The sequence below is a fragment of the Etheostoma spectabile genome, chromosome 8 (assembly GCF_008692095.1).
Source record: "Etheostoma spectabile isolate EspeVRDwgs_2016 chromosome 8, UIUC_Espe_1.0, whole genome shotgun sequence".
Classification (NCBI taxonomy): Eukaryota; Metazoa; Chordata; class Actinopteri; order Perciformes; family Percidae; genus Etheostoma; species Etheostoma spectabile.
In genome coordinates, this window is record NC_045740.1 from 30,759,671 (window position 1) to 30,771,515 (window position 11,845).

The 11,845-nt window shown below is 39.8% G+C and overlaps 1 protein-coding gene and 1 long non-coding RNA gene across 3 annotated transcripts in view; both read left to right on the top strand.

Annotated features, from left to right (window-relative positions):
- LOC116693465 (E3 ubiquitin-protein ligase znrf1) overlaps nt 1–11,845 on the top strand; it is a 56,679-nt gene that overhangs the window by 41,963 nt on the left and 2,871 nt on the right. For both annotated transcript variants that reach the window (XR_004332922.1, XM_032522462.1), the window contains exons 3-4: nt 4,198–4,303; nt 11,447–11,542. Coding sequence is in view for 1 of the 2 variants with exons in the window: in XM_032522462.1 (XP_032378353.1) it covers nt 4,198–4,303; nt 11,447–11,504 (164 nt within the window). In the remaining variant the exon portion in view is untranslated. The remainder of the gene's footprint in view (nt 1–4,197; nt 4,304–11,446; nt 11,543–11,845) is intronic.
- On the top strand, nt 4,313–6,938 carry LOC116693489 (uncharacterized). Its single transcript, XR_004332924.1, has 6 exons — nt 4,313–4,699; nt 5,471–5,540; nt 5,674–5,754; nt 5,958–6,066; nt 6,435–6,522; nt 6,919–6,938. It is a non-coding gene; the product is annotated as an uncharacterized LOC116693489 (long non-coding RNA).

Below are 11,845 nucleotides of genomic sequence, written 5' to 3' on the forward strand. Positions count from 1 at the left end.
TATCTATCTATCTATCTATCTATCTATCTATCTATCTATCTATCTGTCCATTTGTCCATCCAGCTACTGATTTACTGCTTTGACCTTTTTTGTTTTTCATGGTTCCCAGAAGATGAAACCTAATGACCTTCTGTCCTTTCCTCAAAATTAGTAGTGCACAGAAATTAAAATGGCGAGTTCTTTAGTGTAATACAGTATGTTGTACTGCAATGACCTAGTTTAAGCTCCACGAAACTGGATATTGGGTCAGATGCAGGCACACGAGGGGTTAAAAGCTCCCAAATGCAGCTTTAAGAGCATAGAAAGTCTTAACGTATAAAATATAATCAGCTGAAACTCGCTGGGAGTCCAGCGGAGAGGAGGCGATGTGCTCCAGTTCCCAGCAGATGGGAGAGTCTGGGACTAGGATGAGTTCAGGCTCCAGCTCCGGGTGACCTCATTTTTTAAAACCATTTCACAGGTGAAGGAAACAAGATTGAACAACACTCTTCACTTGATTATAAGAGCTTGGGTTAGATGTTGCCTTTGGATTTAATACACTCTGCACTCACAGTCAAATGCAGACTTTAGGGGAGCTGATTAATCTCCGAGGGTTTTCTGCTTGGATTTATATGCTCAGGTAATTTGGGGAAGAGGAGGAGGAGAGCTGATGTGTTGTTATCACACAGTGCGTGTAGGATCCTGTGATTTAATCACTCTGTCAGAGAGATGCTGGCTGTTTTGTAGGAGGGTAAAAGAGGGTGGAGAGACGTGCCAATGTGAACAATGGAAGAAGGGATAAGGGGTCAGAAGAAGAGCGAGATAGAGAGAGGGAGGAGGAGAGTGGGGTTATGGGAGTTTGTTGAGGAACTAAGCTGATTTGCAGTCACTGCATATGTCTTCTGTGTCTTATGCTGTCTCACAGTCTCACAGCCCATCCATCATCCATGCATCCATCCATCCGTCTCTGTCTGTCTGTCTGTCTGTCTGTTTGTCCATCTGTCTGTCTGTCTGTCTGTCTGTCTTTCTATCTGTCTGTCTGTCTTTCTGTCTGTCTGTCTGTCTGTTTATCTGTCTTTCTATCTGTCTGTCTGTCTGTCTTTCTATCTGTCTTTCTATCTGTCTGTCTGTCTGTCTATCTGTCTTTCTATCTGTCTGTCTGTCTATCTATCTGTCTATCTGTCTGTCTGTCTGTCATTTGTCTGTCTGTCTGTCTATCTGTCTGTCTGTTATCTGTTCTGTCTGTCTGTGTCTTTCTATTGTCTGTCGTCTATCTAGCTGTCTATCTGTCTGTTGTCTGTCTATCTGTCTTTCTATCTGTCTGTCTGTCTATCTGTGCTGTCTGTCTTTATCTTTCTGTCTGTCTCGTCTGTTTGTCTGTCTGTCTGTCGTCGTCGTGTCTATCTGTCTTTCATCTGTCCATCTGTCTATCTGTCTGTCTTTCTATCTGTCTGTCTGTCTGTCTATCTGTCTGTCTGTCTTTCTATCTTTCTGTCTGTCTGTCTGTCTGTCTGTCTGTCTATCTGTCTTTCTATCTGTCCATCTGTCTATCTGTCTGTCTTTCTATCTGTCTGTCTGTCTAAAGATTCCTTTTCAATGAACATTTCTCTGGAACTGCAGTTTCTTTTGCATTCATATTTCATTTGACAGAAAATTGTCCGCTACCATTCTGCCACATCCCCATAATTGATTTCTTTCTTTAGCATCAAGGCAATAATGTGTGACATTTCCACATGAGTAAATGTTACAGTAATGCGGTTGGCGTAGTGCAGCGGTGATTGAACCTTTGTAGAGCCGTTTGCATTCATTCGAGTGCTGTACTTGAATTTTGACACTTTACTTAGTACTTAGTATTACTATTTCATGAGACTTTTTGACAGTAATTTATTTGACAGCTGTTAGTAATAATTTAGCAGATACAGTTTTACATTCAAAACACTGTAAAAAGAAACCTTTTTCACAATTAGTTACGATAAGACAGGGCAGTTTACTGGGATTTCTTTTGGCCAAGGCTCCAGGGAAGGTTGGTCCGTTGGACCACCACGTCGGCCCACGTTGAAATATTTCCCCAAAACTATTGGATGGATTGCTTTCAAATTTATACAGACATTCTCGGTCTCCTGAAGAGGGATTCTTTTTTTCTTCTTTTTAGGATTATTTTTTGGCTTTTGTATGGCCTTTAATTGACAGGATAGTTCAAGTTTACCACATTTAACAATAATACATTACATTTCTTAAATTAGTGCATAGAGGAAATAAATAAATAAATAAAATAGTAAAAAAGCCAAATGCAGAACAACCAGGTTCCACAACAGCTTCATCCCCCACATCATAAACTTCCACTAACCCCCCACCCCCACCCCCCCATTCATACGACACTAGTCACTTTACATGGATACATGGAGACACAATACATCCTGCTGCTATTGATATTTGCACTAGTCATAATTGTCTCATAATAATAATAACACATTTTTAATTTTCACATTGCACATTCTTTATATTGCACATTCTTGTATTTATACTGTTTCTCTTTTTAATTGTCTTCTGTTTCTGTATATGTGAATGTGCAGCTGAATGACAATAAAGCCTGTCTAAGTCTAAGAAATACACAAGATTGCAGGATAAAATGATATATCCACAATGGAAAATTCCTGTATTTTTACAAGAAAGTTATTTTCCAGTATTTTTTGGCACCCAAGCTTCAGCAATATTACCATTTCTTACAGGTTTTTTTTTTACAGTGTAAGAATAAATTCATCAGATGCAGCTCAGCCTGGAATGCAAAAGACACAGCACTGGAAGATCTATTCATACTTTAACCCTGAATGTTTAAAATGCCATTCTAGCTAAGCTCATATGTTTCAGTCGTACCCATCGTTAAACTTTAAAAATGACGTTGTGTCTTTTCCAACCCGTTCTCACTTCCAATTAATTCATAAAATACTGACGCTTGGTCAGTAGCTGACCCAATAAGCACCCATCATCGCCCGTATGGAACGCACCGGGCAGAGCAGCAGCTCCGCTGTATGATGACGTAGGATTATGGGGTACCGTGTGTATATCTGCAGGGAGTTGGCTTGGGGACCCAATGGTTCAAGTCCCCATACGGACCACAGTATGGCGGTGGACTGGTAGCTGGACAGGTGCCAGTTCACCTCCTTGGCACTGCCAAGGTGCTCTTGATCAAGGTCCTGAACCCACACCTGCTTGGGGCGCCTGTCCTACGACGGCTGCCGCCCCCCCCCCCCAGTCTGACATCCCTCTATTAGAGCATGTTTAGGTGTAGTTCAGGTCTGTATGAAATATGTGTTCATACAACAGAGTGAAGACATAATACTGTCCCTTGCAGGATTAACAAAGTATAAATTAGTAGGGGTAGAATGAAAAGAGATGAAATTCTACATAAGGAGGTTGGTTGGGGGGGCGGATGGGTCAAATAACACAGGACTTTCACCCAGGAGACCGGGGATCGAGTCCCGTTCTTGTGCTGGGTGTCACTGGACATTTTGTAACCCCACCCACTATCTTTTACTAAACCTAACTGTCCCGTCTCATGTTCCTGTGTACTGTTGTTTTTTTTTACATGGTAATGGCGTTCCATTATTCCTCGTTGCTTCACAAAGAAGACAACTTTACCTTTGTCTCAGGTCTCCAATCATGCTGGTCTTGAACAGAACTTAAAAGTCCGTGGCATCTTTCCACAGAGGGGCTGTTGAATCTGGATTTGCCATGTTGCTTTATCCATTTGGTTTTTTCTTTCTTCCCAGCCTTGACTTCATCTGACTGAATAATATCTCTCTTGTGGAAATGTGTAACTTTATAAACTACATTTGAGATGCATCCATATTTCATATAGACCATTCAATACTCTTTAAGAGCCTGCCTTCATTACAGTAAGTAAATGGATGGAAATAAAAAAAACAATTCAGTGGTGAATTTCCATATGATGATTGACGCTATTTTTCTACAGTGGAAATAGATTTGAGGCCCCTCTCCTAATTTGTATATAACTCCAGCTTGTGCATTTTCATTGGTGCATGCAGCAACTAACCACTGTATGTACTGTGTGTAATGTAATGCACCAACCTGCTCTCTGCTTTGTTTGATATGCTGTCTGAAATTGTTGCTTTCTTTGGTGCATATTAAAATGTGTTGTGATGTGTGTGCATGTGTGTGTGTGTGTGTGTGTGTGTGTGCGTGTGCCTCCCACTTTAGATGATGTGTTGGCGAGGGATGCCGGTGAGTGTGTGATCTGTCTAGAGGAACTGCAGCAAGGGGACACCATAGCCAGACTGCCTTGCCTCTGCATCTACCATAAAAGGTGACACACACACATGCATGCACACACACACACACACACACACACACACTCACACACACTCACACGCAGATTTGAACCACTGCCCGTTCTACACTGAAAAAAAGGAGACTGGCCTACTCTTGGATTTATGTAAATGTCTTGGATGCATTTAACACAATTAACTCATGTTTTAAAGTTAAACGTAACTCTATAGTGTAGAAACTACATAATATGCAAAGAGGGCACGTGAATTTGTTCAGATCATGTTGGCATGAAGTGAGTCAATAAAGAAGCGATGTAATTCTCGTGATACCGCACGTGATCTCGTCTGGCGCGCTTTACATTGTTGCCAGAAGAAGCAGGCAACGGTCACATCAAAGGGCTCGTCGTACTGTACTCCACGCCACTATTCGGTCGGTAAGTATATGGATTTTCTAATTAAATACTGTTGATAAAGCTCAGCAAAATGTAGTTTAATGTCTTGAGAGTTACTACGTAACGTTAAATAGGCACCGTGAGTTTCTTTGCTCGCGCTATTTTATCACCATGTTTTATTTGAATTAGCTAGCTAGTTTTTTGCGCGGGAGCCGTTCATCTTACATTTAACTTTGCGGTGTTCATTAGTCTGTTTCTGTTAGTATTGGTTTGCCAACTGACTGTTCAGTTACATTGTGTGTAAATTGCACCGTGACCGTAGTGTTAGTAAGATTTGGCCGTCGAGCAGCCTTAGCTAACGTTATCAGCGACATTAAGTTAGCGACGACACACACACACACACACACACACACACACACACACACACACACACACACACACACACACACACCGTGCAATGGGACCATGAGCAGACGGAGAGGAAATTCAAAAAAACACATTAACGGTCTGCTCTGTGTAACGCAGTGGTAGGAGCCTAATAACCACGTAGTGGTGGCCTGCCACTACTTGACGTAGCCTACACAACTCTTTTTGGGACACAAGCTGCTGGCTTTGCACGGTCAGCCCAGTGTTTGAACATGGAACATGGTTAGTCTCTGTTCACATTAGAGAAGGCAATAATCACTTCATTTTTGATATTTTACAATGTTGTATGCAGTGTACCTAAATAAAGTTGCCAGTGAGTGTACACCTAATGTATTTTCTTGAAATATAGTTTTTGATGCTAGATTATTTTTTCCTGTTTTGCTGCAGATTGACAGACAAACTCAACTCTGCATTTCACCTGGAGTCAGTTGATGGATCGTGGGCTCAAGTTTTTGTGGTGAGACCAGGATGTTGTATTTGCTCTTAATTTTGTATATAAATATACATTTTAAATATTAAAATGTGGCCTGCTTGAACCGTGTTTACCCTAATTTTGAATCCTTCGTTGTTTCCACTTTCACAATGAATAGGGCTAGAAGTTTAATGAGGTTGTAACGTGAGTGTTCTCGGATTGCAAATTTCAAACAACCGCCCTTTTTGATGCAACGGAGGTAATAAAAAATTTCTGCCTTGACTAGTTGTGTAATGAAATGTGTGAAAGTAATGCTTGACTTTATTAGGATGTGTTTCAAATATTCCATAGCAGAGCCCAGATGATTAACCATGCACAGTACACGCCATGATATGGCGGGCAGGTATAGATTTGATGTTAGAAATGTCTTCTAAATTCTGTGAAAATATTTTCATGTTTCAGATAAACGCAGAGTTTAAGAGCATCCCAGCCATGCCTCTACAATCAAAGTGTTTGCAAAGCGGCCGGGGAGCAGGGAAAAAAGCTGAAAGTCATATCTGCCATGATGACAGTAAGAACCTTCAACTCTACATTGTTTAACTATAAAGTGGATCTGCATTGCATTAGGTCAGTATAAGATGTATATGCAGGCATTGCTGAGCGCAACTCCCTTTACCTGTGAGTACTGATTACTGATACATTTTAATCATGCATTCACTGTCCCACTGTGAGAATTTTTTTTCTTCAAATATAAAAAAACATATATGTATATACATCTCATCCCTGGAGATGATATAAAGTCCAGTCCAAACAGGTAGTCCTGTTGTTTTATAGGTACTGGTGTCACATGCTGACTGAAGTCAGTCTATGATCACTTTCTTCTGTGCTACTGAAAATTTGAGTTCAATAATCTTTATTTTCTTTGTTTTATTTCTTAAGGATGACATTGATGCCAGAAGGGAGTCCCACATTAAAGGACTGCATCTATCTGAATGAGAATCCCAACGTCTTGGAGCGGGAGTACACGGTGAGATTATAACAAATGGTCAAAACAGTCCACTTTTTTCTCCAAAGTCCCCCATTATGAAGTGAAACACCTATTTTGACCCTCTGACACATTGTCTCTTACATTAGGGAATAAGGCAGTGTGACAAACAATTCAATTTATTGAAAGAAGGAAAATTCCACCATCTTTCTACACTACACTGACCCTCATCTGACAAGGGCAAATTGGACTTGGATAATCCAGGTTAATGATAAAAATCCAAGAACATGAAACACATTTCCAGAAAAAATGTAGATGAAATTCACTCTTACATTAGTTTGTAAAGATTGAAGGCTCCATGCAATTGCTGCATTCAAATGCAATCAGTTTTTTTTATTTATTTTTAAAGCTTCAAGAAATGTTTTTATCTTTAACCAGGACATGACTGAGGCCACTGCTGCGTGAGTGCCATCAGAAAACGACAGTGGGAATTTACGTCACCAACAGACGCCAGGCAATGACTTTTCTGATGTTGGCATCATCATCGAGGGTGTGGTGGTTCTTCAGATTTGGACCAGCATGGCCCATCAACAGCCTTGCTGTTTGACTTTTACTCTTTGAAGATGAGGTATCCGTTACAGCTCCGCTACACTTTTGAAGGGATTCAAGGTTTTAATGGAGTTGGATGTGACTTAACTCTCAAGGAAAGCCCAGAGCTTAAAGACAGACCTGGTCCAGTAAGGAGAGGTCCCTGTTGTTGTGCACGTGAGGCCAAGTGTTCGTTCCTTTACCATGTGGACGGGCCAGTTTATTTTCCCCTCTACAAGATCTGATGGCAGCATTCTTCAGTCTAGTTTCTATCTGTCTTACAGGTGAAGGGATTGAGAACTGTACACAGTCTGAATACTGCCATCAGGGCCGTGTGAAACCGGATCTTTAGGTTAATTAAGTTCCGTAAAGAGTTTTAATATCTTCTAAGACAACTCAGACTTGGCTCTTATAGGGAACATTTTTTCTTTGTGTGCAGCCCCTACCTGTGGGACCAGAGATGGTTTATGCTTATGCAAGCCAATGTATGTACAGGATGAATTCTGGCCGCTGAAGGCAGCGTAACATTTTGAAATATTTACCTGTGTCTGTAAGTGACACTTAAACCTTGAATGTCAGTTAATGACCAGATTCTTTGTGAGTGTTGGAAGTTGGGTCTTGAATAAAGGTTTTGCAACTGCAAATGCAACTGGTAAAAATGGGTCATTTTAATGATAAAAGCGTTAATAGAAAGGTTATTAGACATTAAAAAATGATTGCTGGAATGGTAACTCATGTTTTTGCATTTTAAATCTGTTTTATAGTTACATTGAAGTGTTAAATTACAATTGTTACTTAATTTAATCTCGACAATAGAGACCTTGAACATTATGTTTGTATTGTTCTTCTCAAAGATGGTTGTCAGAAACCTTTTTCAAAAGAAAAATGTCCAATTTCCATTGTGACTGTGAGTTGGTAAAACACTGAAAAACTGACGTTACTTGTTCACTGTTGAATTGTTTTACAGTAAAACAGTAATGTCAGTTCAATTCTTTACCTATTGTCACTGCAGTGAAATTAGACATTTTCTTTTGAAAGGTTACTAGTGGTTACAGGCGACCATCTTTAGAGAACAATACAATCTGTTTTAGTGCCAAAAAAATAGTGTAATTGACACTAGAATATACTACTATATATTATGAAAAAAATTTGTAGTATTTAAGTGACCAAATAGTATTGGAGTAAAAATTATTGAATAGTGTTGAAATAACGTGATGAAATTGTGAAGGATTAAAATGTTCCAAGAGCTCAAATTACTTTATCAAAACATGTTTCAGTCACTCTGTATCAACACAAAATACACAGGTGAATTGAACATGAATACCTTGTGTTAATTTAACTCAATTGTTTAATCTGCTGCCAAAGCAAAACAACTGTGTGCAACCAATGTCCACTATTGAATTAAGTTAATCCAACATGTTATTTTTTTCAGTGTACAACTTTGCACTTCTTCTAATTAAATCCACTGCATTCCAATAAAAGACATTCCTTAAAGATGGACAGTAGTTGTTGCATTTGATTTAGAGGTTATTCATATTATATCGCTCAACAATAAAGCTGCTTTGTGTAGCATTTCTAAACATCAATGTATCACTGTCAAATTAACTGTGATGGCTTGGGATAATTACTAAAAACATATGAGAGCAGGATGCATTGAGTGCTTTGTTAGCATTGAAGAGGTATATCCCAAACTGAATAATTACCCTATAGAGAATATCGAGTCCTAATTCAGTGAATCTGATCTCAGATCTGTGTGGAATGGCATAAAACTAATGACAGTTCTACACAAAGCCAATAACTCTGTGTTCTTAAATGGTTTTAATTCTGATGAGCAGCTAGCAAATGAATTAAATGGCTTTTATGTGAGATTCTCTAACAGTGATTTTAGTGCGAGAATCAGTCACATGAGTGAGAATTTGGTCAGTGATTCCTCTGTTTTTGATTTTGATATGGATGTATCTTAGGTCAAATCATTATTTAAACAAACTAAGCTCAGGAAAAGTCCTGGCCCTGACAACATCAGTGGGCCAGTCCTTAAGTCTTGAGCTGGTCAGTTAAGCGAGATCTTTAAAGTGATTTTCACTCAATCCCTGCAGACGCATACAGTGCCAAAGATTTGGAAACATTCTCGAATCATTCCTGGTGTAAGAACCCCAAGGTCTTAAATCACTTCCGACCTGCAGCTCTCACCTCATTGGTGATGAAGACCTTTGTGAAGTTGGACAAGCAGGAGTTACTGAAGCAGGCGGAGGACCAGTTTAACGGCTTATAGGGCTGGCAGAGGTGTTGAGGATGCAATAATTACATTGTTAAATTCCCTTTACCCTTTAACATGTGGAATCCTCAAAAACTCATGCTAGGCTCCTTTTTATCGACTTCTCTTCAGCGTTCCCTTAAACGCATTAAAGGGCCCTGCGTGTTGGCTGAGAAACTACAGGCTCTTTCTAACTTCAACCCTAACTTAATAGGCAGGATACTGGATTTCCTGTGGAACAGGTCGCAGTGTGTTCGGGTTAATGGTGTTTTATCATCTAAAGCCCTTACTTCCAAAGGTTCTCCTCAGGGCTGTGTTCTTTCACCATTGCTTTTTATTTACACACAAATTACTGTAGATATGAAAAGTACGAGAATAGGCACTGTGTGAAATTTGCAGCTACTGTTATATTGAGCTCTTTGAACAACGATGACGCGGGCATGGTCCCGTACTTGATGATTTCATTGCTTGGTGTGAAAACTTTTATCTTTTTATCAGTGCTTCCAAGACAAAGGATATGATTATTGATTTCCGTAGATCACAGCTCAATGTTTAGGTACCGTCACTAACAGCAACTTACCCTTTGAGAGGAACACAGAGGCTGCCTGTAAAAAGGCCCAACAGAGACAAAGATGAAATCCTTCAGCGTGTGCAGGACTCGGAGGACTTTATTTTATCAGTGTTGTATTCTATCAGACTTGACATTATGTATCGTGGTGTGGTACACGGTAAACTGGGGTACAGCTACCACAGCTGCAACATATATTTAACAAAGGGGTCAGGGGGAAGGTTAACCCGATTTTAAACTGCCCTGATCACCCACTCTTTGGCGGGTTTAGTCTGTCCCTCAGGTCACCTTTTAAGGCTGCCTGTGATAACAACTAGACGTACCAGGGATTCTTTTATCCCTGTGGCTATGAGAAATCTGAATTCACTTGATTTACATCTCTTTACATTTGTATACAGATTATTTATTTATTTCTTCCTGCCATTGTTCATTATTATTATTATGATCTACCTGTGTACTGTCCAGTTGGTTTTGGGGGGAGGAGTGTCTCCAATGATGTGTTGATGTGTGTCCTGTGTTGTTCTTTTTTTGTGTATGTGTTTTAGACATCCTGCTGCACACACTGCAAAAAACAAGATAAAAACACTAAATCTGAGGGAAAAGGTACTCAGAACAAGTGAAATTATCCGTCCATGCAGCGAGATCATTTCACTTGACCAGCTTGCTTGATTTAAGATTATAGTGTAAAGCTGAACTCTTAAAATAAGAAATACAAGATAAATTATCTAACACTGCTAAAGCTAATTTTTTTTTTAAATCTTAATGAGAACCAAATAATTTGCAGTGGAATAAATTTCCTTTTCTAAATATCAATAAAGTGGAACTTTAACTTGAGTAATTACTGCACATGTAAACACCAAACTGCTAGCTCTATCTTTTATGACAAAGATATCTGCTGAAAACAATATTTTTTTCCATAGATAGATTTTGTTCCATCCCTGTAAAACGTTAGTCAGCAGCTAATGTTAGCTAACGTTAGCTTTGTAGAGATGGAGAGTGGGAAGCTGCAATGGTTAGCCCATTAGTTGGCAAAACTGTTTTGATTGTTTCCAGTTTCTAAAATGTTGAATTTTTCTTTTACTTTTAATACTTTAAGTCCATTTTCCATATATACATACTTTAACTCAAGTCACATTTTCAATGCAGGATTTTTGCTTAAGTAAAGGATCTGAATACTTCTTCCACCACTGATGGAACTGTATGTGAACCAAGTGGCCTTTGGAAGACTTTGGAGACCCAGGCTGGTGTGAGTTCTTCTGCACACGTCTTCATCAAAGGGAAAGCAGAGACGTTAGCAGGGCCTGGCCCCTGATTAGATGCCCCTCCTTTGGTGACCCAGTCAACAATTATTACAGTACTTTGTTGTGCACATGACCAATAAAGAACCTTAAACATTGAACCTTATGTTACTTTAGCAACAATCCGTAGTACTGAGTCCATTTTTTGAATTATCTTTTGATCTCTCTCTCCAACTGTCCTGTCTATCTGCAGCTGTATTGTCTAGACTTGCTGTTTGACTAAATAACTTGTCCCTGTGTGTCTCTGTGTATCTGCAGCTGTATAGACTCCTGGTTTGAGATCAATCGGTCCTGCCCCGAACACCCATCTGACTGACTGACTGACCACCAGGCCCACTCTGAATACTGTTCAAGGTGCGACACACAGCACACACACACACACACACACACACACACACACTACTGTCAGAATGCTAATTATTGCAAGATATGTTTGTGCCAACAAGTCCTCCAACCCACACCACCACGTTGGTCTCTGTTTGAAACATGCGGTTACCGACTGTGAAAGGGTCACAGTTTGGTTAGGTTTAGGCACCAAAATATACTTATCATAAAATAAGTATGTTACTGTAACAGCTTTCAGAGAAAATGGCGGACTCAAGATGGAGAGACGGTGTCACTGCCCAATGTGAGTCGAGTGCAGATGTGAGTTGCGCA